Below are 26,189 nucleotides of genomic sequence, written 5' to 3'. Positions count from 1 at the left end.
CCTGTCCCTGCCAAAATCACTGTCAGGAAAATGTCAGTTTAATTAGTTGTAATTGAGGTATAATAGAGGTGTCATGATTCAATTTTTTAGAACTGTACTGTATTGTATCTAAGAAAAAAAAATCATTTAACCATTTAAAAAAGATTTAAGTGGTAACTTATATGAAGATGATACATTTGTGAACATGCTAGTTCATTAGGAAAGGGATTAGTCCCTTTTGGGTCGGTCTGTATGTGCACAGTCATAAGCCCTACAAAAATAACTCAAATAAAACAACATATTTAATAATATATGGTAAATTATAATATTGTTATAAGCATAAAAATCAGCCAAAATAATTTCCACTGTTGTTTTCCAGCCTCTGGCCTCACTTTATTTGTTGCTCTCTGTTGTCTGTGAACTTGAACTTTTATAATTCTGTGTCATAAAAGCCCTTTGCACTATAAGGGTGACCAATATACACACAGAGATAAAGTAAATCTGAAGCATTCTGAAACATTTGTAAAGTTTTAGTTCAATTGTCTTTGTTGTAGGATTTTGGGGATAATCTAATTCTTTCCTTTTTTTAAATAAATTATTTATTTTAAGGGTACCAGAGTCATAACCTGGGCTGAATTTCCCAAAGGCAATTCAGCACAAAGAGCATTGTTAAATAGCAGAGCAAGCATCGCTTTGAACACTCACACACCTAGTCTTAACCTAGCCTTGATTTTGTGATGCTCAATAATTTAAAAAAATGGTCTTCAGGTCTTCAGGAAATCTCTATGTAAATCCTAATTAATTCCTATTGACTATGTGACTTAACATGTATAATATTCCAAATATTTCACAGGGGAAATTGGGGTCAGATAACAGAACTCAAATGCACATTTATCAGAACCAATAATGAGTATCTTGTGCCCAAGATCCTGAAGACTTTTCGGAACTATGTTTCAGGGAAATGTAATGTAGTTTACAAAATAATATTTAAAAATGTGGTTTTCTTAGAGTTGTCGACTTCTTATAGTTATTTATCTGTGTTTATATGCACATGGTCTGAACTGAATGACACTATGTTGACAATGAATGGCTTTTTACATTCACACATTTAAACGCAACATCAGTGGGACATCCCAAGTGTGGAATCATTCTGAAAAATCACGAACGAACATGAGCAAAATGCTTCATGAGCTTGCAGAACTCTTATTGCAGAACTCTTATTCTTGTATCATACCAGAATGGATATTTTGAGGTGATTTCATAATACCTGAAATACAGAAACCAGAGCAGTACCAAAGAAACAGATTATCGCAAGGCCAAATATTTTCTTGCAACACTGTGTTTTCACATGTAATGTACTGAACTCGGTGTTGTCCAGCATGAAAATGATAAGGTTTAACGTATCCAGAGACACGATTCACCTAGAAACATATCTTACCCAACAGAGCCTTAAAGAGCTGGCTGTCAAAGATAGCAGAAACTTTGCCCACACTGGTCTTTAGAGCCTGTTCCTCTGGGCTGGTCAGACTAGCCTGATACTGCCCCAGCAGCTCAATGGCTCTCTCAGTATCTGCAAATAAAGGGAAAGAGACTTGGCTATGCGTTTGGCTGCTTATAGCTTTAATGTATATCTATATGAGGTTGAAAATGCTGCTCATAATTAAGTTTGTGAAGACATCCCCCCACTACCAGTGGTATATCATTAACAACGACACGCTGATGAAGTTTAGCTCTTTTCTCTGATCAAACTCACAGTGTGATTTATTATCAGCATTTATTATGGTTATAATGATGTGACCAAGGGGGCGTGGCCACGTTATGACGTCTGAAAAAAACGCCGTTTTAAATCCCAGGTGATGAACAATTTAAAATTCTACTTAGCTTAGCTTGTGTTTTACTCTTCTAATCTTCCTGATGTTGAGTTACTGTAATGTTCAGTGACAGCGTGGTCCAGCTGTTTTACTTACTGAAAGTGGGCGTAAATTAAAGTGCAGACCTCAACACCAACACACCAGAGTTTTTATACACCAGTAATGAAAAGCACACAATATTATAAGACGAGATTTTTTCGCCACTTCCTGTTTCCCAAGGAACATCTTCAAAGAGCGTCAAAATAATAAATAAACACAGAAAACAAACCCAGCAAAATAAGGTATTAAATGCGAAGTGTTACGAAGAACAGCATCCCGTTAGTCGCCTTTATAACACACGAGTTAAGTTTAAAGTTAAAGTACGTTAGCCAAAGTTAGCGAAGGTAACTTACCATATTTATGAACCATCGTGAATATTCACTGCCTGACAGTTATACAGTCCACGTATACAGCCTTAATATTCACAAAGAAACTCAAACGTTTTATGTGGGTCAGTTAAAGATTGCCCTTTTTCACAGTTTTCGCTCTCTCGTGGAGTTCTTTCACTTTTGAGGCCATAACAGACTCAGTGTGGACGCTTTACGGACACGTAGGTAGGGGCAGAGCTCAGCGCTGTGTGTGTGTGTGAGCGAGAGAGAGATAGTGTGTGTGTGTGTGTGTGTGTGTGTGTGTGTGTGTGTGTGTGTGTGTGTGTGTGTGTGTGTGTGTGTGTGTGAGAGAGAGAGAGAGAGAGAGAGAGAGAGAGAGAGAGAGAGAGAGAGAGATGAGTGTGTGTGTGTGTGTGTGTGTGTGTGTGAGAGAGAGAGAGAGAGAGAGAGAGAGAGAGAGAGAGAGAGAGAGAAAGAGAGAGAGAGAGAGAGAGAGGGTGTGTGTGTGTGTGAGAGAGAGAGAGAGAGAGAGAGAGAGATGAGTGTGTGTGTTTGTGTGTGTGTGTGTGAGATGAGAGAAGAGGAGAGAGAGAGAGTAGAGAGAGATGTGGGTGTGTGTGTGTGGGTGTGAGAGAGAGAGAGAGAGAGAGAATGAGAGAGAGCGAGAGAGAGAGAGAGAGAAAGAGGGAGAGAGAGAGAGAGGGCTGTGTTGTGAGAGTGAGAGGAGATGAGAGAGAGAGCAGAGAGAGAGAGAGAGAGATGAGGTTGTCTGTGTGTGTGTGTGTGTGGAGAGAGAGATTGAGAAGAGGAGAAGTAGAGAGGAGAGAGAGCAGAGAGAGAGAAGAGGAGGAGAAGCAGAGGAGGGTGGTGTCGGTGAAGACGGCAGAGTCAAGAGAAGGAGAGAGAGATGAGAGGTGGTGGTGTGTGAGGGAGAAAGTGCAGAAGTAGAGAGGCCAGAGTAGAGAGAGCGCGATGAGACGGAGAGAAGGAGGCGGAGATAGAGAAGAGACGCTCGATGGTACACATGATAATACGATAGCGGGTGGATGTGTGTGTGTGTGTGTGGTAGAAGAAGAGAGAGGTAGAGAGAGAGAGGAGAGAGAGAGAGAGAAAGAGAGATGAGGTAGTGTGTGTGTGCTGGGTGTGGGGGTGAGAGCAGAGGAGAGAGAGAGAGAGAGAGAGAGAGAGAGAGAGAGATATGAGGGTGTGTGAGAGAGAGAGATGAGGGTGTGTGTGTGTGAGAGAGAGAGAGATGAGGGTGTGTGTGTGAGAGAGAGAGAGATGAGGGTGTGAGAGAGAGAGAGAGAGAGAGAGAGAGAGAGAGACAGAGATGGGGGTGTGTGTGTGAGAGAGATGAGGGTGTGTGTTTGAGAGAGAGAGAGAGAGAGAGAGAGAGAGAGAGAGAGAGAGAGAGAGAGAGATGAGGGTGTGTAATACACAGAGGCACGGATGATACACCCAGAGGTTAATGTCTCCTTAAAAGACGCATTTGTTTTGCTTCTTTCGAGTAAAAAAGTTTACTTTATTAGAGCGATCCCAGATATCAAATACTCACCTATGTTTTGTGCTCCTGCTATTAACGATCCCTTATTTGCACAGGTGATGAAACAGTTATTGAACAAAAGCTTTTTTATGAATGTGAGAGAGTGTGTGGTTTGAGGGTGTAACTTGTTTGCCAGACAGACGAGATGAGTTTTTATTTATAAACAGAACATGTTCGCCATCTAGTGGTAAGAAGGGGTGGCAATCTCGTTTTAAATGTGACCATGCTACTCGTTAATTTTAAAAGATATACTAAGGCATTTTGGCGGAAATTAGCTTTAAAGAGAAAGAAGATGATTATGATGATGATTATCATTTTTGTCCCCAAAACTGTGCTGCAAGGTCAGAACAATGCTGGTATCCTCCTGGTACCCAGCAATTATTTTTTGTCCAGTGTGGGAGACGTGTCTAAGGTCTCTTTCTCAAGAACCATTTTAACAATCGTGAAGAATCCTACTGTACTGCTTAGAGGGCTTTGTAGTGTAGCATTTGTTAGTATATGGCTGCCATCTTAGGCTCCATATTTTATGGCAGCGAGGGAGGTAAATGATTGAATATATTGATATAATATAGTGATTCTAAGGTTGAAATTCAATTTATCCCAAAAAGGATTTTGTAATATAAAGTAAAAGTAACTCTCTGAAAACATGTTTAGTTAATGTTTTCCATAGTTAAGTCAGACATGTTAGGATTTCTGGATGAAGATGAAGATGGTCAGCCAGCATTGAAGAGAAGATTAAAAAGTCAGACCAGGGTGTATCCTGCCTTGATGCCCGATGACGCCTGAGATAGGCACAGGCTCCCCGTGACCCGAGAAGTTCGGATAAAGCGGTAGAAAATGAATGAATGAATAATTATTAGTTGACTTACCTGCGTGATGACGTCATCGCGCGCGCCACTAAGTGATGCGCCCCGATGCTCTTCATTCTGAATTAATACACAGTCACGGAAGCCATCACTGCAGCGTTCTCCGTGTCATTATTTCATTAATTAATCCTTTTGGTACTTCTGCACTTTGGTACTACATGATTTCCTTTTACAGATGAACCCTACAATGAATAAGAGTATGATACAAGACTGGAGGCCCTAGAGCAGTAGATAGATTACAAAGTGCTTGAGTCCATGAAACAAAGACTAGGGTTTCCTTCAATGCCAAATTTATAAATATGAATTGCTTTTCAAGGCTTGACAATAAATGTGGTCAGGTAATAGGGTTGAGGGAATGCTGTGTAAACTCTCTTGTCCACCCTCAGGAGTCTTGGGATTCATGAAGCATTGCTTCCTAGGTAGCATGGAGGAGATTGATATCTGCACTATGCAGACTCTTCACTGATGTTCCACAAGGCTCAGTATTTGGACCTCTCCTTTTCTACCTCTATACTTACTTTCTTGGTGAAATTATATCCTCACATGGGTTCTTTTACCACTGCTATGCTGATGACACTCAAACTTACATTTACATCATTTAGCAGACGCCTTTATCCAGACTTACATTTTTTTTTATACAACTGAGCAATTGAGGGTTAAGGGCCTTGCTCAGGGGCCCAGCAGTGGCAGTTTGGTGGACATAAGAATCGAACTCACAACCTTCCGATTGGTAGCCCAACACCTTAACCACTAGGCTAACACATACCCCAACCTATCTTCCACTTCCCTCCCTCAGATACCACATATCATCAATGTATATGGCTCATCAGATGATACTCAATGGTGATATCCGCACACAACTCTATGATCTCCCTTTCAGCCACTGTTCACAACCTTGGGGTAATCATGGACAAGCAACTGTTTTTTTCCTCACATATTGCTAATTTGACATGTTCCTGTTATTAATTCTCTACATCAGAAATATTCAGCCATTTTTATCCACACATGCTGTTCAGATGCTTGTTCAGTCTTTTGTTATTTCAAGACTGGCCTACTACAGCTCTTTCCTGGCAGGTCTAACCCTGAACCCGATTTTACCTCTGCAAATAATCCAAAATAAAGTTGCAACTTGCTGTTAACTGGATACTGGGCTCATGACAGGTGAGTAGTTTCCTTCAGCATAATGGACAGGGAAAGCTAGGACCCTGATGACTGCTCCTGACTGCCCAGAGCTCATTAGATAGTTTCTCTTTTGCCTAGGAAGAAAGTAAGCAGCTGTCCCTGGGGTGAGGGGGTGGGGGAAATCCCCTCAGAGTTTTGTCTATTTTTTCTTTCCTTCTTATCATTTCTTTATCCACGAAAGGCGTCCATTCTTTCCTCTATGTCAGTTCTTCCTTTGTTAATTGTTTCCACCGGAGACCCATTTGTCTGTGTGTATTTAATCTCCCTAGCGTCTCATTTTCTTTGCACCTCATGCTTTAGTTTCGTTGCACGTGTAAGTTTTTGCTCTACCTCTTCTCTAATAAATTTTGCAACTTTCACTCTGTCCAAGTGAAGTTTTAAGTTTAAGCATTAATTTTGAATAACTCTTATGACCTGGGTTTGAGTCTTTGTCCTGATGGGAATATTCCATTTGTGGAATCCCCCTGAAGAAACATGCATGAGCAGTGTTATGAAGCTTGTGGATCTAAAACATTGTTGAATCCCAAACGAGTGCATCAAAAACAGATTATTGCAAGGTTAAATATTTTCTTGCAACATAGTGATTTCACATTTAATGTACTAAACTCAGTGTTGTCCAGCATGAAAATGATAAGGTTTAATGTGTCCAGATACATGATTCCGCTAGAAAAATATTTTGCCCAACAGAGCCTCAAAGAGCTGTCTGCCACAGATAGCAGAAACTTTGCCCACACTGATCTTTAGAGCCAGTTCCTCTGGGCTGGTCAGATTAGCCTGATACTGCCCCAGAGCTCAATGGTTCTTTCAGTATCTGCAAATAAATGGAATAAAACAGCTTGAGGCCTTGGAAGACCAGGAAACAAGACCATGGTCAGTGCCAAATCAATAAATATGAACAAATATTTCAAAACAAAATGAAAAAAATCTTAACGATTCTGAGAGACAAAATTGTTCTATTAAATGTGTAGCCTCTACTAACCAACAAGGCTGTTTCAATCTACCAAGACCAGACAAGGTATCTTTAGATGAAGCAATGACCTCTTAGTGTAGTTGTCCTGTAAGGCAGTTTGCTCCTGGAAATCCATATACAACAAGATTGAAATTCTTTGCTCCTGCCAGTCAAATAGATTGTTGGCGTTTAAAGGCTACAGATGCAAGAAAACATTTTGGGCCATGTCATGCAAAAATGTTTGTACAATACTCTTTTTAAGCTGGTTGCCACTACCAGCTGGATTTCGTCAGATAGTTGCTGCTGGCTGAAGCAATGTTTAATTAGGCTCAGGGTTATGGAAACCCACAAGAGAGTGGGCAGTGATAGACCGGATAAAGAGTATATTGTTCCAAGTTAAATAAGTCTTGTTGAGCCTCAGACTAACATCTCTTTTAGAAAATATAAAAGACTGCCTTTGGAACTCAACACATCACCATTCAGAAGAGAAGAATGCGAGAAGTAAAAAAAAAAAACTTTTTGAAGTGCCTTAAATGAACAGTGTTTCTTTGTGTTTCCAGTCAGAAGAACTCCCTTGTGTACTATTTGTTGTAAAAGTCCAGTACTTTATGACCAACAACTCTTTATAATCTTGACCAAATATATTAATGGCATTGAAAAGGTCATATAGTGTGATCATGACTTTACATCTCTCAACTTGAGGTAGCTGCTCTACTGAAGGCCAGTTGGGTACTAATATTTTGCTTGTTTAATCAGAATTGTGTATTAATTGATCTCTAGATCTGATATAATTGATTTGAATTTAAAAACAATTACTAAACACAATCAAGGACATGGAGAGAAGCTGCGCTGCAGGGTTTCTATCTTCTGATTCACAGCAAAAGCTCAATCACTTTTTTTTACAATTACTGCTACAATTTTCCCAGCAGGTGGTGATGTAGCTTAGCTAAAGCTGGAGTATACCGTAGTATATGAGATAGCGTTGCAGCCTTTGAGCATGAATCACTGTAAGGAATTTTCAACTGTCGCCTGGACAGGGTAACTAAATTCAGCCTTCTCAACCTCTGCTTGGTTTCTGGTTCCTGGCGAGTACTCTGGGACGTCTCAATGAACACACTAGTCAAAGTCTTTTCAGAGAGAAATTCCAAAGTTTATTAAGTAAAACAGGAATATATAGTCGTACAAGAAGAAGGATGGCGTAATGTGTGCGGCCAGAGCTTAATGCTAGTGTCCACAAAAGCAGCCTTGGCCGTTATCTCAATGTAGGAACCTCCCAGCCAAAGTATCATGTTTCTTACAACTGCTTTCGGTGTTGCAAGTGCGATATGTGCAAAGCAGGGGGTCCCACTGCAAGCAGTGGGGAGGGAGTCAATTAAACTAAGGTCAAGGCATCTGTGTGTATGTGTAAGATAGAGAAGGAATGTTTGTGTGGGGGAGAGTGTGTGTGAGAGAGAAAGAACAATGTTCTATACAAAAAGTCTGCAACACTATCAGAAAAGATTGTTTTATACAATTATTTTCACAATCATTATAAAACAATTTAAGAAATCAATTTCAAGTCAACAAGAAGCTTTTATTGTCATTTCAAACAGATATATCTGACCCAATACAAAAACGTGCTACATAAAACAACACAGAGCTACATACAACAAAGTTACATAAAACAACACAGAGCTACAAAAGAGCCACTAAAGACATGAAGTGCATTGTGTGCAACCCAGTGTAAACACTGCAAGACTAGTATACATTTTGTAATTTGAGCATAAGGATTGGAAACAATATGAAGGTAAACATATCTACACTTATATACTAGCAGCATTTGGAGGTAGCCTTAATTTGTGGTGTGCAAAACAGCATGTAAAAAAGTGTTTATATGAGTGTTGCTGTAAATGATTGAGAGAGAGAGAGTGTGTGTAGGGTTAGCTTTGCAGATGCAGCGTGTGGTATAAACTTCTGTGATAGAGGGAAGACAGCGATGATCTTCTCAGCTGCACTTACTATCCACTGCAGGACGTGGTCAGGATAGGGGGTTGAAGATGGGCTTTTCTTAGACTTTGTAAGAAGTAGAGCCATGCTGGGCTTTCTTGGTGATGGAGCTGGCGTTAAGTGACCAGGCAAGGCTGTCCACCAGGAGGACACCAGGGTTAGGGTTAGCTTAGTCTTGTTGGCTCTACATCTGGCTGTTAGCTGTTGCACCTCCTCTCTGTGTGCTGACTCGGAGCGATTTGGCAGATACGCAAACTGCAAGGGATCCAGTGAAGGTGGCAGCAGGGTCTTGATGTGTTGATGAGTGACCCACAATGCATGTGTTCACGCATTTCATTACAATGGGTGTTTAGCGACAGGATGATAGTCATTGAGGCAGGACACTGTAGACCTATTAGGTATGGGGACAATGGTGTGGACTTCAGGCTTGTAGGAACAACGATGCTGCTCAGGGAAATGTTGAAGATGTTGGTGAAGACATCCGCTAGCTGTTCTGCACATTCCCTGAGCACTCTGCTAGAAACATTGTCAGGACCAAACCAACCTACTTTCTTGGGTTAACTCTGTGTAGAGTTCTCTTCAATTAGCCATGGTTAGACAGAGCACCTGGTCAGGATGGTCTTTCTTACTGCCATGCTGTTCTGTACCTTAAACCAAGCATAGAAGTCATTTAGCACATCAGTCTCAGGCAGATAAAGTTCTCCTGTTGTTAGTGATTGCCTGGATGCCCTGACACATGCGTTGAATGTCACCACTCTTACAGAAGTCTCTAAATTTGTGGAACAGTTTTGCCCTTGCTGTTCTTGTCACCTGCTCTGAAGGCAGAGTCTTTGGAATTCAGCATCACTTTCACATTTGTGGTCATCAACAGCTTCTAGTTGAAACATGCGATGATGGTCTTGGAGACAGTCATGTTATCCATGCACTTGCTGGTGCTGTGTACTCCATTAAGTTGGTAGAATCGCTGTTGGTTGCAGAGTCAGTGCACTCAAAAGTCCTGAAGTGCAGAAGTGGCTCCCGATGAAAGGTTCTCACCTGTTCATAAAAGATTTAGAGTGTCTGACAAGCAGCCTGTATGATGGAATAGGCATAACAGAGATGCGGGGGGCTGAGGTGGGTGTACATGCCCAGTACATGCTGGTATGTTTGTGTAAACAAGATCCAACAAGATCTTTGCAAAGTGCACATGTTAGTGCTGAGGGGATGTACACTGCATCTAACAGTCTAACAAACTACATTGGCAATGAGCAGTAACTAGAAACAAGCACAGTTCTTGCACAATTGATGATGTGTTGATGTTGAAACACAAGCCACCATCATAAGCCTTACTACACAAAGCTGCATTTTCTTCAGCACAAAACGAGGTGAACCCATCTAGCCCAATGGCGGCATCCATGACTCTGTCGCCACGTTGCTGAAAACTAAGATGTGACAGTCTCTAGACTCCTACCATGTGGTCATCTGAAGTCAGATGTAGTCCAAATTGTAGTCAAATTTAAATGTATTATCCAAATGTCTGCACATTTTTTAAACATTATGCAAACTGAGCATCATTACAACATTTGTGTCACAAGAGGAATCCTGTTGATATAAAACATAATTGTATATTTATATAATTTTATAACCTATAAATAGAACAGACTTTTGGAAAGAGGTATGGCTTACAGATCTCGATATAATCTGAGATTCAGGATTGTCCCTTCATTTAAATCAGATCCAAAGTAAATAGTAACTTGACTCACTACTTGAGTAGTTTTCTCATTGGATACTTTATTACTCTTACTCAAGTAACTTTAAACATTAGTACTTTTACTATTACTTGAGTAAATATAGATATTTGAGTAAAAGTAGTTTTACTTGTTCTTAAGTAAACTTTTGGGCTACTCTACCCACCTCTGGTCTCCAGTGTTCCACTGTCTTTTTCCTCATCACTGCTAATTCTATAGTCTATTGCTGCAGTGTAAGGTTTGTGCCTCAACAATATTTTAAAATAGATGTGAAATTTATTGTTAATATAATCTAAACAGATCAAGCTTTATCAAGTTTAAAGACTTTCTTTTTTTACACTGTATTTTGTCTACACATTTTAGCTGGTAAAACTAGGGAATTATAGAATTATAATAAGCTATATAAACAATATATGTGACTATTCATCTACCTAACTGCATTATCTCAAAAGGTATTGTGTGATGAAAAGATAGGTGTGGGAAATGCAGGTGCATGGTTTAGATAGTGCATTAAGTAAACAAAGGATTATCACTTAGATTAAAATAAAATTGTTTTTTGAATGAAGCTGATTAACATAATAGATAATTCTCTAATTTTATCGAGGTGGTACAACAGGAAAACATATATCGTATAATCAGGAGATCTCTTGTACGAATAATGATAATGCCAATGCTATCTGTGACCAGGAGTCAAGGAAGCAAAAGTGTCTATGCTGACTCAATGTGAAGGAAAGCATATACTCTCCCACTCTTCAATGAGTGGGAGAGTATATGCTGACTCAATGTGAAGGAAAGCATATACTCTCCCACTCTTCAATAAGAGTGATGGTAGCGAATTGTGGGTGTAAATTAATCTCATGTAAGGTAAACCTGGTATATAGCACTTTTACACTGCCCTGCAGCATGTGCAATATGAAAGATGCATTTAGGTGGTGGCTTCATGTGTCTTGAATGTGGGATGGGTGGTTTAGGTGTTGGACTACTGATCAGAAAATCACGAGTTTGAAATCCCAGGTCCACCAGCTACCACTGCTGGGCCGTTGTATGTGGTGGCCGAAGCTCTTTCAGGTTGGTATCTGTCATGTTATTGGGCAGGTGGGTAAGGAATTTGCACGGGGGGGTGAGATAATATCCCCAACATTTGTTACTGATTAGTCAAATAATGATAAATAAAGCATTTTGTTCACATCAACTTCACATCACAGTTATTTAAAGGTGCCCTTCCACAAAAAAACGTTTTTACTTGTATTTTTTGATATGTGTTAGGTCCATATGTGTTTGTGTTGTGTCAGGAATGTGAAAATGACCTACTACCTCCCCTGTCAGCTCTAGCCACTTAAAGGAAATAAGCAGAGAAATCAGGTCAGTTAGAAAATCTGTTCAGAGTGACGTAGAAATGATCGAGCTCATTACTCTTCATGACCTCTCCCACTTGAGATCGCGCCCACAGAATTAGTGTAGCTCAGTGAGTTTCCTATACAGTAAGGATGGCTGAACGTCAACGATCAGGTTTTTTGCGAGCCAAAACTTATTAGGCTAATACATTGGTATAAATTCTGCTGCTTATGTAAGGGATAATTGTAAATTGGTAATAATAGGGGTATTGTCCGCGGGTATATGCGAGGCAACGTCTTAGCTGACTTTCACCTTTAATGGAATTATATTGAAATAGTTGAACGGATCTCTCGCAGAATGATATGAAAGACGTGAATTAAAAGCACAAAATCCGTTGCCATTCACTGCAGTTATTATATAGCCTAATTATATAGATTTAACAGACCTTGGAAGGCCCATTCATGTGAATGAAACTTTATGTAGCAGCAATCTGAAGCATTGCCCTTTTTGTCATCTACACACATTTGGCCACTAGCCAAAGGTGTAATGGTTTAAAAGAGATAATGTCAAAAGACAATTGCCACAAATACATTTTATTACATTTCAAAATGCTTGATGGTTTACTTAAATAGTTAAATTACCATCCAGATACATCCATGGCTAAACGAGCTGGTTGTGGTTCTTCTGGTGCTTCTGTCTCCTCTTCAGATTCAGGGTCATATACATATGACAATATACCTGAAGAAACCATTCTGCTGCAATTCCAGGTGATTGTAAACAAAGTTCCTCTATCCTAGGCTACTTATTGCACTGGGTGAATGCTCTCATATACAAGCGGTTAGCCAATCGGAGCCAAGCAGCATAGCTCATTGAATATTAATGAGAACTGGCGCAAATCGAGCTGAGTCTTCCTGCAGGCTTTATATACCACACTAAAATGGCTTGAAACAAGGTAACCAAGGCATTTTTCCCACAAAAAAATGTAAGAGTCCATGGTAAACGTCAGACATTACCACAAAAGTAATGAAATACGTGTGTCAGGGCATATTTAAAGAAATATGAACTGGCCATGTAGCAAGTGCACTATCAGTTTTTATAGTTTTTAAGACAGATTATTAAAATTACACCTCCATGCATGGGCGTAAATTTCATTTAGCAGTTGGGGGGGGGGATAAATATAAAATTTCTCGAGCAATTTTTGAAGGGGGACACATAATAGTCTAATTGTACTTATAAAGTCACGTCCCCACAGTGAAAAAAATTGCTTTTATCATTATTATTGTAGCATGGAGACTGCGTCATTATGGTTATTTTCAATGTCTTTCTTCAAAGAAAGTAAAACTATCATAAAAATAATCACAACAATAAAAACAAGGAATCAAAAAAAGGTTTCAAATTTTATTTAAAAATTTATTTTAATGAATTAAAATGAATTAAATTGATTATACAAAAAAGTACAGTGAGGTCAGTTCGGACGTAGTACAGTGCTCATTTAGTAAATGCACAGCTAAACAATATGCTAATTGTGGCCGTTAATGTTAAGTTAACATTATGCCAAGTCGTCCAAAATAAAACAATGCATGGGAAACGGCTTTGGCGTGTTAGTTGCGGTGCACTATGCAACAAGCTAACGTTAACTAGACAAGTAATATTTTAATCACTAATATAGCAGATTCATGGAAAATTACATCGGTAATCAGCATTTTTGCCTCAACTAATTTATGAATGAATATGCACCAACTACATTAAAGAGAATCGCTTTATTTAAAGTGAATAAAATACCCTACTTAATGCAGTTCAACATTAATTGAGCCGCAGCCACACCTGACTCGTGTGTGCGGAGTAGGTGAGATCTGGGAAAAGCAGGCAGTGGGTCAAACCACTGTGAGGAAGGGGTGGGGGAACTTAACTGTTTCTAAATGCAGTTTTTGCGGGGTTTTTTTCTACTTACACAATTATTTCGCCCGCCCCCCCTCACTTGTAAGCGAAATAAAGTGGCTTACAAGTTCCTAAACCCTGTTTCAAACATTCAAAGAAATTCAGATATTTTTTAATTGTTAAACTATTAATTTGTCCTTCTTCTGAAAACGGCCATTGTTTTATTAAGCAATAGCTTTAAAAAAAAAAAAAAAAAAACGTAAGCAGGTAGAAAAACCTAGTCATTTGGTATGATGTACAGCAATACCACAGATACATTAGGCATTTAATTCTCTCCGTGGCTCGATTTGTACATGTTTGAGATTCGGATAGGATGTTTAAGTCAAATAGAAATACAAAAACACTAAATCCATCCTAAGTCACCTAAATACTTTAGTTCAGCAGAATCTGAAATGCTATATAATTCAGGTTCCAAAACATAGTCACAGACATAATTAGATCAGTGCAAACATTCATATATACAATTTACCAGTTTAGACTAGACAAGACTTTAAAACATAAGCAGAGGATTGAAATATCATTAAACCAGTTGTGGTAGTAAAAACTCATATCACAGTCACATCATCCTAGAATTTGGTTAAACTACTTGTAAAAAGAAATACTTGTAGAAAAAATGTAAAAGATTTTCCATTCATACAAACACACACATACAATTTGCCACCAAGTTGAAAGGCCATATATATCAGAATGAGATTGAAATGTTTGCTATATTAAATTCAAGGTGTTTTTACACATTCCATTTGTTCTCTCTCATGTCTGTTATATTTTACAGCTTCACTATTCAGATCTGTGACAGTTCTGCAAGTTGAGATGTATGCCTGAAGCTAATTTCTGCATTGTGGAACTGCACTGTGGTTTCTTTCCCTCTTTATTCTTTCTTTCTTTACTTACTTGTTAGTTAATTAATTAAAAACACATTCATTAGTATTATTGGAATATTAACACAGTGTCATGATGTAGACATTAGCCAAGTACCAAACCCTTTGGGGACCATGTTGTTAATGCAGAAAACTTAATGCTTTTTATTAGTATTATAAACAATTATATACAACCACTCACCCTCCACTAAAACAAACATGCCCAGTGTGTTTTATTGTTTTTTTTGCCAATCTATGTATACTCTAGAGACTGTAACAGTTCTTAACTACTCAAACAAGCCAAATACCATGTTTAAAGTCACAGATCACATTTTGTCTTCATTCTGATTTTTGATATGAACATTAACTGAAGTCCTTGACCTGCATCTGCCTGATTTTATGAACTATGCAGCTGCTAAAAAAAATGTCTGAGGATAATTACATAAATGAACAGGTATATATGTGCTCCTATCAAAGTGGACAAATCATCTTTGCACAGTTTGTCCAGTAAAAAAAATTCCCCTTTTTTAATCTATTTTTTACAAACTTAAGGCTGGAAGGCCTGAAGGCCATGTATTAGTACCATTAGTCCCATCTGTAGCTATGATTCAAACTACTCATTTTATTATTATGGTATAGGATTAATTCTTTCTTCAGTGAACTCAGAAGTTAAGAAGGGGGACAGTTCTTTCTGATTCCAGGACAAAAATCTGGTTTCTTGCTTTCCTGCAAACAAATAATTAAACATATTGTTTCATGTGTGTAATCATTATAGTTTTCTCACTGAGCATATTGAATGAAAAAGGAAAAGTGATCTGAAACAAAAAATGGCATTAACATTCATACATTCAGGATTTGTTGGTTTGGTTAAAACTAAATGGAAATAAATAGACCAATAGACCAGACCAATTTACTGAAGAATTGTAGTGATGTGACTTTTAGAATACATTTAAACTCATCTTACCCTTGAACAAAAAACAGGGTGAATATCACCAGCAATGACACCACATCAGCAGTGATCCATATAATCCTGTACACATGAGGAGCCTGTGGAATTTCATATTTACACACACACACAAAACTTCTTCCATTACATTTTGAACATCACCATAAAGTTAACGAGACTTTGACAAATTCGAGATGAAAACAGAAAGTAGAACAACAGCAAAGTGGAAATTACCAGATGCCAGTCAGGCTGAGACATGTCCTTGAGTAGATGGCATCTGTTGGTGGTCACTGAGCTGGCCCCTGCGCACCACAGTAACGAGAAAAGCCAGCGCTCGTTCACCACCCAAAGGTTGACAGTCATGTTACTGTTCCTTGAATAGGCAACAATGTAAAAACCTTTAATATACATCTACATCAAAACTAAATTTTATTCCCTATTTATACCTCAAAGGATTCATATGTGGAAAGGTCTTGTATGCATTTTACACATATGAAACCTTTGACGTATAAATATGGAATAAAAATTTAGATTTATAGATTGTAAAAGAATCACAGTACTATAACAATGACGTTAAATTACTTGCATGATCTTATCTCATGTATCTCTCATGGAATTTACTCATAGTATTGAACTACATTTTTATAGAGCCAACATTCTGGAACCTTGTATCATCATGCCTATGCTTGCCACAAATAGTGCTCAAACACCTTTATTACACACCCAATCTCTTTCGTTTTCAGTGCACTGTATTTCACATTAAGAAACTGTCCATATTCGATTTTCATTGAAGACGTATTGCTGTAGAATTGAAGAAAACCTGGAGCCTGCTTCTTAACATATTGTCTACACTGTGGAGGGAGCCACCATATCTGAAAGACAGATTACAGAGTCAGAGCTTCAACAAAAAGCCACAAAGCAGGAGTTTAAAGGATCAATAAAAAAAAAAGGTTTGGCCATAGCCACTACACCTGTGTAATATTAATTTTGATGTATATCTACAATATTTTCTGTTCAATGATTAGCTGAAAATCTTAAGTCTAAAAGCTAGGATTTTGAACAGAGTTGGTCAGAAGACCAAATAGCCGGCAATGCCATTCTTCAACTCAGCTTACCAAATTTTGCGATATGCCAGATTTCAGTATGGTCATAACCGTGATATTGCAGTCATCTTCATTTTTATTCACCAAGTCAAATATAAGAGAAGTGTTGTGCTCTTTTGCAAGCTGTAGGAGTTGATCAAGGGATGGTATTTTCTGTTCACAAGCAAGAGTCTTGTCTTTCTCCGAAAGGGAAGACACTGACCAAAATGGGTTTGTCTACATGAACAACAGAACATTTGCATTATCATTATGAATAAATAAACAAATCAATTAATTAATAGAGTCAAATTCTAAACACAAGAGGGTAAAAAACCATGGATAATTTCCCTGTTTTACCTTGATAAACCATTCACCAGCATTTAACCTCTGTAGTTCTTCCCAAGTGAAGTCACTGCTACTGTTGTATGTTCGATTTGGGAACATAACATCAATATTAGTTGTCCTCTGCAAAAACTTTTTACCATGGTCGTGCATTAGGAAAGGAACTTTGTCCTTGCTGATGACAGAGGAACCTTCTCATTAGAAAGCTGAGCCAAGACAAACAGTAGAAATAGGTCACTTGGATTCAATGTACCTGAGCTGCACATCTGTCTCAAAGGCTGCCAGGTTGCACTGCACACTTTTATTGAACGACATGATAGTGTTTTCTGGAGCCAGCTGAACACAGTAAAAAAAATAAATAAATTAGAGTTTTACAATATATACACTATCATTTAATTATCACCAAATATATTTACCTTAAACCTTTGTTGCCACTACATTTTCTCATTAATGCGAACTAAGTCTATAAATCCCTTTGATTTGAAGAACATTCCCACATTAGACAGCCAACTCATAAAATAACGACTTTGTTTTAACAGCGTACATTCTGGGAATAATGCCAAAACTTTCACTTCGTAATATGCTTCAAAGAGACACTTGTTTTTAAAAAAAAAAAAAAAAAAGATTCACACACTATAATAACTTACATGAAACCATAGAACAGAAGCACTATTTCCAAACAGCCTGTCAGGCATACACATGAGTAACATGATACAGACTACTGTTATCTGTTATCTGTAGAAATAAATGCAACACCACATTAATCATAACTTTTCCGAAAAGCTGTGCTTACCACAGGTGCACCACGATGGGCCACAAGTCTGGGTTTTGGGGGAAGTGTATCAATAAGACATGGACTACAAATGAAGAGAGGACTGAGGAAAACCATGACCAACACTGCCATGAATACCCCAATGATGGAGACCTTAGAAACTGCAGCAACACACAGACAACCAATGTGAAGAATGTTCAGTGCATTTCTGAATAACTATTTGAAAGAAATAAAAAATTACAATAAAATGTAAAAAAATATTTAAAATGACTATTTTTCATCACACCATACCTGCTTCTAGTTAAATTGCAAATATATTTAAAAATATATAAAATACATTTGAAAAAAAAGATAAACATAAAAATATTCACAAATCCCAGAAAAGCTCATTGTGACATGATTCATTATATAATCAATATTGTATTATCACCCAGCCCTACTTTCACTGAAACAACCACTAACTACAATCTACTAAAAGCCACTAGAAATCTATTTATGTGAAATGTTTTAGTGAAATATTGAGGAAATTCTCACCACATCTCTGAGCTCTGTAGTAACTCTGGAACACAACCCAGCTAATGATAGTCAAAGCCACAACAGCACCCAAATGCAGAAATGGAGCTGTGGCCTGTATAATACAAAATGTTTCAATATACATTACTATGCAAAGGATTTAAGCATGTGCAAAGAAATGCTGTAAAGAATGTGCGTTCAAAGATAATGCATTTTCAAAATACATAAAATGTCTCAGGTACTGTATTTAGCTCATCAAAAAAGTGATCTGAAGTGGTCTAATTATTCATTCTGCACCTGCAGTGATAAGTAGATAGCGAACCATTCTTCTTTCCAAAGGTGGCTCATTCCAGTTATGCCAAGCACAATTATAACCAGTCCGACCACCAACAAAACCTGCACAATAAGAACAGACTCAATAGTAACCAGACCTGTTCAACCGATAACTCTGATAAAAACTGATAAGAATATTCTAATCATTTCCTTCTGCAAAGTCAGAACAGAAAATCAACTGAAAAGTCTTCCGGCTTAAGTTTTGTGCACTGTAAAAGGCCATGAAATAAAACATCTGTTTTAAACATTAACACGTCATAAGAAAAATATATCTGTACCTTATGCAGCCAGTGTAAGGCCAAAGGTTCTTTTAAGGAAATATGGACTAATGAAAACACCTGTAACAAGAAATACTTTTTTTTATCACAACAAATATCAGGCACTTAAGAAAAATATATATAATATTTACAAATCTTTTCTCCATTCTCACCAGGAACAGGAGGCAGTAAGAAGCCAATACGGCAGACAGGATAATAACAATCATGTACCAGTTCACCCAAACACTGAGGGTGTCAAAGGCCTTCCTGTTCAAATGATAAGTCATGAATTAGCTACCTACCACACCAAGAAAAATAAATATGAGACCTGTATGAGATACTTCATGTGGTGTGTGTGCATGTGTCTTCACCAGTTGACGTCATCGTGCTCATTGTATGCAACAAAACAGATATACATCCAACCTAGGCTCAGAAGGGTAACCAGTGAGAGAAAACTGAACCAGCAGCATACACACTGTAAAGAAGGTCGAGAGAGGACAAAGATGGTACAAGTTTCTACATGATTCGCACTTACAGTCATTCCAACTTACTTTTTCTTGTAATCATCATACCGGCCAAACAGGTCAACTCTTATTGCACAAACAAACACATCAATCTTTCATTTCAGTGTTTGGTTTTTACAGTTCACACGAATTAGGAAAATCTTATGGATCATTTAAAAAATGTAAATATTACAGTATTGGATTTTGCAATCTTCCTGTGTTCAGGTTACATGGATCAAATAGCATGTACAGGAAGCATCATTTCAAAGAATTTAAAGATCTTTCCTGAGTAGAGCAGCTCAAGGGGTCAAATACTTGTTCCAAATGTTTAAACCCCAAAAGATAGTTCTCTTTTGGCTCCTGTCTTGAAGCTCAATTAAAAGAAAAAAGTGCTAAACCTTGGTTTAAATGTGGCTTTAAAAAATACTTAATCTTTATTGTGTGAATGTTTAAAATGAGGCTGGATGGCTCCTGGAACCATGCCCCCGTTTCCTCATGTTGAGTTTCGCTTGATGATGAATGACGGATTGATGAGACACGACATGCTGGATGTGATAAACTAATTGCAGCTCTTAACAGCTTTTAACCAAAGCAGTTCACTGCACACAAGGTTTTAGAAACTCCTGAATACATTCCAAATTAGTCTTGATATGCAAAAAAAAATCCCTATGCTCCAGTAATCAGGCATCCAATTAACAGACTTTTCATCAGGACTAAATCATCTGTCAAAGAAAACTGTGGTGAGTTAAAAGGAAAACACAATTACACTGTAAGTGCTCATTAAGGAAGTATTCAATGATATTACAGAAGGATAACACTTGATCAATGCTTACATTTTGTTTGCTTTCTCTAGAACGCTTCCAGGAGCAACTGTAAATCCCTCTGAGGCAGGTCCTGAAGATGCCGTCTCTTGACTTCATTGTGCTTTATTCACAAATTCATGCACAGAATGAAAAGTGAATAAGAGCTTCGGCGATAGTTTGGAGCGGAGTTTGTGTGTGAGGATCCGTTAAATGACTCACATGTCAGACCTGCATGTGAGAAAGGCAATATATATAGAACACTGCTATATTGGCACACACCTCCTAACTTATTAGGTTGGTTAAAAGTTACGAAATTTATGGGTGGATAAACTGACACACAAACAGTAGTGGATTAACAGCTGTATAAAGAAGCAGCAGATAAATTAATAGATGGATTATGGACAAATGAAAAAAAGACTGAAAATAATATCCAAGTTTACTAAAGTAGGCCAGGGAAAGACGAAAACCTCTACAAAGTGTTTCAAGTAACAATATAACGTGTTTTAGTCTTAATTCCATAGTTAGACAAGGATATATTTGTGTGTCTTTCTGTGTAGTTACTGAGTTTATCAACAGCCAGGAGAATCTAGATTTGGGGATAAACACAGCACACCAACAACTACAGCTATGTTTTATTTAGATACAATTCAACAATTCACTGGCCAAATAACTGCATAATTTACAGCTGCTGGCAAGAGTTCTTTTAACCAACTAAAACCGACCTCCGTAAACCAAAGCGAGTAATTAACTTGTCAGAATGGTATTTTCCCCATCAGAAGCTTTAACCATAGACAGAATCAGAATACACAGTCAAAAGGTGTGTTTTAATGGGTTTAAGTTAATCTGCTCCCCTTCCCAACTGCTGATCTGACTGATTTAAAAATAATAATAATACTAATACTACTACTACTACTACTACTACTATTAATAACAATAATAATAATAATAAGAAGAAGAAGAAGAAGAAGAAACCCCACAATAAAGCACAGTAAGTAGGACACAAGTTATGAGGAGAAAAAAAAAATTAATCTGGCCTGGCTGGAGAAAAATGGATATAATCTCAGCATTATTCAAACCTGCAAAGACAGCTTAGATCATATGACAAGACATGTTCCACCTGAGGGTATGATGTACTGCCAGGAGTGTATATTGTGATAATAAATAATAAAAGAAATAAGTTGATAATCATTCAGGTAAATAGTCTGGCATAATCCTAGTTTTAACATTATTGTATAGTGGTGCAGATGGAGCCATTTAAAGTAAATATTACCAGTTGTGACATGTTGAAATGTGTTATAAGAATTTTAAAACATGAATACATGCCTCGGGTGAAATAAGAGTTAACAGTATTTTATGAGATTTTGCTTTAACTTTTATGCTCTGTTGCAAATTCTTGCACTCGGCTTTATACAACATACAGTAGGGGCTCTGGGTGCAAAAATATTCGTTTTAATCCCAACATCCCAAAACACTGGTACAAAATTAATTTATTTATAGTATCATGATATAAAAAAATATTATTTAAAATGACACCAGAATCTCATTTCACAGCAGCCAGGTTTAATTTCAGAAGTTTTAGAAAAACATATATAAACTATATTCTCCAACAAAGGACTATGCGAGTGAGATTTGATTCCTTTCATTCAAATTTCCAGATAAGCAAAGGGGCATGGTGAGAACATTCCTTTTAATGTTGAAACATATGAATAGCTCAGGGCTATAAAGATAACATCAATTTAAAGTACAGTACAGACCAAAAGTTTGGACACACCTTCCAAAAGTTTTGACACACCACCTTTTCAACAGGACAATGACCCCAAACACACCTCCAGGCTGTGTAAGGGCTATTTGACCATGAAGGAGAGTGATGGGGTGCTGCGCCAGATGACCTGGCCTCCACAGTCACCGGACCTGAACCCAATCGAGATGGTTTGGGGTGAGCTGGACTGCAGAGTGAAGGCAAAAGGGCCAACAAGTGCTAAGCATCTCTGGGAACTCCTTCAAGACTGTTGGAAGACCATTTCAGGTGACTACCTCTTGAAGCTCATCAAGAGAATGCCAAGAGTGTGCAAAGCAGTAATCAAAGCAAAAGGTGGCTACTTTGAAAAACCTAGAATGTGACATATTTTCAATTCTTTCACACTTTTTTTGTTATGTACGTATATAATTCCACATGTGTTAATTCATAGTTTTGATGCCTTCAGTGTGAATCTACAATTTTCATAGTCATGAAAATAAAGAAAACTCTTTGAATGAGAAGGTGTGTCCAAACTTTTGGTCTATACTGTATATATGCTTACATATATGTATATTTACGCACAACCAAGTAAAACCAAGATATCCTGTATTTTTTACTACATGGATAAGACAAGATATCGGTGTAATAAGAAAGCATAGGGGGGAAATGCGTCTTTAAACTTTCTTTTTGTTTGCTGACATTCCGTGTCTTCCCTTTCTTGATAAGTACATGATTATCTACATTTAATTGTTTAAACAAATTTATCAGGTGCTGTATTTTTTTGTCCCTCCAGGATTTTGAGTTCACAGAAATTAGCACAAAATCTATTTGGATAAATTTTCGGATATTTTCCACGGATTCAGGCTATGACGCATCATATGACATCATTACAATGTAGTCAGCAAACACCATGTTTGTTTTATGTGCCTCGAACCTGAGTACAGCAATTTCATGAGTACAGTAAGTACATATGTGAAGCCAGACCACTGACACTTTTTGATCAAGTGGTTTGAGGTCTCAACACACTTAAAGCACAGCCGCGTCTCACAGAGGCTTACAATGAGCTAATGTTGCTGGAATAATGACAGGAAATGGACATCATGTCATCTGTGGAATAATCCAGATTCATAATTGTGATCTCTCAAAAACAGGTTGAGGTTGCCCTTGCTGACCTTTCTGACATCACTTTACAAATTAGACCACAAAGGGTAAATAAAATCATACAAAATGCATATCAGTGACAACATATCCCTTTAATGATGATATGTCCAATTAGGTTACAGACATTTTTACAGACATAATTATCTACAGACATTTTCTGTATTATGTTGATCAGTACTGCTACAGTTTAAACGTTTGTCCAACCACAAAAACACTTTTGCTTGAACCTCATTCAGACTGCAGTCTGCTAGTTTACAACATCTGGACATTTGACAAATCAGAGACAAAAATTTCTTTCCAGAACCAGAGTATATTTTCCTGGACTGTGCAGTAGAAAAGAAAATAAGACCACTATAACAAGTGTGCAATGAGCTCACCTTTGTGGTTTGCATATTTTTACTTGGAACATTTTATCATGAAGAAGAACAACCTGTCTTTGCTGCAAGAAGAAATGCCACATACAAAGCAATCACAATCATGCTTTTCTTGCTTGAGAAGTTTTACCATGCACGTTGTTACAGGATCTGTTTTCTGTGCAGTTTTCAGTCAAGAGCATTCTAACGATCTAACTGCGCTAACTTTGTCACAGTGGTCGATTCTAAGCAGTCAAAAACCCACAACCATGATGTACTCTTTCTTCTGAGTCTAGAATCTATCCTGCATGCAGATTTATGGTATCCGATCAGTTTTATAAAACAAAGCATGTTTTTTTTTTCTCCACTATAGACAGGACTCACGAAAATTCACTTGTAAGACTGAACAACTGCAATACACACAGTTCATTTAAATATTGGGGGCAAAAATTTAATATTATAATATAAATATTCTAGTTGACCTATTAGAAAGAAAAACAAAATGTAGTGTTCCTTATAAAATCATTTACTAGTTTTAATATCCTTTTTTTTTTTTTTTACACTGGCACTTCTTACATGGACCACATTCCATACATAGACAAGATGTGTATGTTGTAAAAAGCATAGAAATAATGTTTGTTTTCTGTCTTCTTTAAACTCTTACTTTGCTGACATTTTATAACAAAAGTGTCTTCTTTTGATTTTTGATTAGTTAAATACAGTCCCATCACACACCACAATGATTCTCTACTGCCTTTGTAACTCTGTCCAGTTGATCCATGACAAAGCCGATGTAGAGTTCCTTATAAATCATTTATTTGCTTTAATATATTTTTTGAGCTTTAATATCCTGAATATAAATAAGCTGAACTTGGTTTTTCGAATCCATCGGACACGCATTAATGGATGGATATATGCATAAAACATCGCAGTAACAAGGTGTCTGACAAGGGGTCTGGTTTTTTTTCTTTATAATGTGTGCACGTTATTCAGACAGGTAACTTTCTGACTCAGGGTTTTGTATTAGTGGAGTTTCTGTACTTCATTTTATCCTTTATTGTGTTGTTTTCTTTTTAAAAAGTAGGATATGACTAAACTCTCATGAAATCTGAATCCAGTATTTATACTGCTTGAACAATCTGATTTTTAAAGTCTTAACTATGGCGTCTCATTCAAACAGAGTATTCCTTACTTTTTACTAAAGATGAATGAATGAATGAATGAATGAATGAATGAATGAATGAATAAATGACTAATTAAAAGTACACTGGCTCATGCAGAATTGGTGATTCGTTTTGGGGCTCTCGGTTCCACTTGCTTCGGATCATCAGTACATACTAGTCTAGGTACTAGGATCAGAGCTGCGAACAGATTTATCCGCTTCTACTTTCACTTGGAAGTGGCTTTAAACAAAAGCGACTCAACAGACACCGGCACAACATTAGTTCACTTTCAGTTTTTTTTTTTTTTTTTTATCAGACCCGATTTTAAAAAATCAAAAACAAAAACAAAAACAAAATCTAGGTTGTGAATACACAGTTATTCATGCACTTTTAAAAACAAACCAGACTCTCTTACCTTAGCACTGCAACTAGAAGGATCTTAACTTTGCTTGCATGCCTTAACACTCCAACACAAATCATCCTCCTGCACATGGGCCTCTTTACACACACACACAGACACGCACACAGACACACAGTACGCACGCACGCACGCACGCACGCACACACACACACACACACACACACACACACACACACACACACACACACACACACACACACACACACAAAAGAAAGAAGAAAGACACTCGCGCGCACCCACAATCTCTGTAGCACCGCGTCGGGAGTTGAATACTAATGAGAAGTGATTTAAATTCCTTTGGGGAGGGAAGGCACCTTAAAGCAGCTCAACTGGCAACGGATAAGTTCAAATCTAATGACTAATGTAAGCCTATCTTCATTGAATGGTGACCTGTCCGTGTTCCTTACAGTCGCGTCTCAGACGAATGAAACGGAAATAGTTGCAAATCTGGAAACGTCTCGCATTTCAAAGTATATAAAGCAGACTTTAAGGAAACCCGTTAACTGTTTATGCCTCGACCTGTTAATCAAAGCCTTCACCGGCGCCTGAAGAATAATAATTATAATAATGACGATGATAAGTGAGTTAGATCAAACAGTTCAGCTTACCTGTAGGTCCTTACAGAATGTACTGTACACATGTGCTCCTCCAGGCTGTGTGAAAACATTAAAACATCATCTCTGACCCCTTGACCCACTCACACACATGTTTGAGGTTGTACACACTCCTCAGGTCAAGTTTAGGTAAAACTCAGACTTGAGACTATGTCTTTTTTTCCATAATGTAAAATCCCCTGCTGCGGATGATAAAGAGTATGAATGAGCCCCTGCTTGAGGACCTCTTGTGTGCACTTTCATAGCATCAGCCCCAGTGCTGGGCAAAGGATGAATGTATGAATGTAGAAGAATGGCACCTACTAGGTTTATAGCACAATGACAGGGTCTGTGTGAGGAGAGTGGAAATGATTTTGGCTTGATTTAGAACTCTATCAGACAGTATCATGGGATAATTTTCGTTTCTTGTGCTGTCAGACTCTCTATGGAGGTAGAAGACAAATGGATTTGGAGACAATGGTCACCTTGTCATGGGGTAGTACTCCACAAAACACGTGGAACCTAAAACCAAAGAATGTCGACAACGAATCAATCTTATGTAGTGAAAGACTTTTATGGCCTCTTGGGAAATTTACATGATTTTTTTT

The 26,189-nt window shown here is 37.8% G+C and overlaps 2 protein-coding genes across 6 annotated transcripts in view; both read right to left on the bottom strand.

Moving 5' to 3' along the window:
• dlg3 (discs, large homolog 3 (Drosophila)) overlaps positions 1 to 3,915 on the bottom strand; it is a 73,349-nt gene extending 69,434 nt beyond the window's left edge. For 2 of the 5 annotated variants that reach the window (XM_047802176.1, XM_047802177.1), the window contains exon 1: positions 2,243 to 2,510. In XM_047802176.1, the coding sequence (XP_047658132.1) occupies positions 2,243 to 2,258 (16 nt within the window). In that variant the 5' untranslated portion in view covers positions 2,259 to 2,510. Of the gene's footprint in view, positions 1 to 1,417; positions 1,550 to 2,242; positions 2,512 to 3,773 lie in introns of those variants that run through there. The other 3 variants (XM_047802178.1, XM_047802174.1, XM_047802175.1) reach the window with 3 other exon arrangements.
• Positions 3,916 to 13,952: 10,037 nt separating this feature from the next.
• On the bottom strand, positions 13,953 to 25,149 carry gdpd2 (glycerophosphodiester phosphodiesterase domain containing 2). The gene is made up of 15 exons (XM_027136004.2): positions 24,983 to 25,149; positions 20,183 to 20,380; positions 19,218 to 19,321; positions 19,020 to 19,113; positions 18,868 to 18,927; positions 18,554 to 18,652; positions 18,278 to 18,371; positions 17,765 to 17,904; positions 17,225 to 17,307; positions 16,987 to 17,146; positions 16,663 to 16,866; positions 16,271 to 16,419; positions 15,782 to 15,920; positions 15,566 to 15,648; positions 13,953 to 15,327 (listed from the first exon to the last, which is right to left on the bottom strand). The coding sequence occupies exons 2-15, from the start codon at positions 20,267 to 20,269 to the stop codon at positions 15,264 to 15,266; spliced, it is 1,560 nt and encodes a 519-aa protein (XP_026991805.1). The 5' UTR covers positions 20,270 to 20,380; positions 24,983 to 25,149; the 3' UTR covers positions 13,953 to 15,263.
• Positions 25,150 to 26,189: the final 1,040 nt, after the last annotated feature.

This window comes from Tachysurus fulvidraco, chromosome 17 (assembly GCF_022655615.1).
Source record: "Tachysurus fulvidraco isolate hzauxx_2018 chromosome 17, HZAU_PFXX_2.0, whole genome shotgun sequence".
NCBI classification, from domain to species: domain Eukaryota; kingdom Metazoa; phylum Chordata; class Actinopteri; order Siluriformes; family Bagridae; genus Tachysurus; species Tachysurus fulvidraco.
The sequence above is the reverse complement of the archived record's forward strand: the minus strand, read 5'-3'. Positions and strand labels throughout refer to the sequence as shown.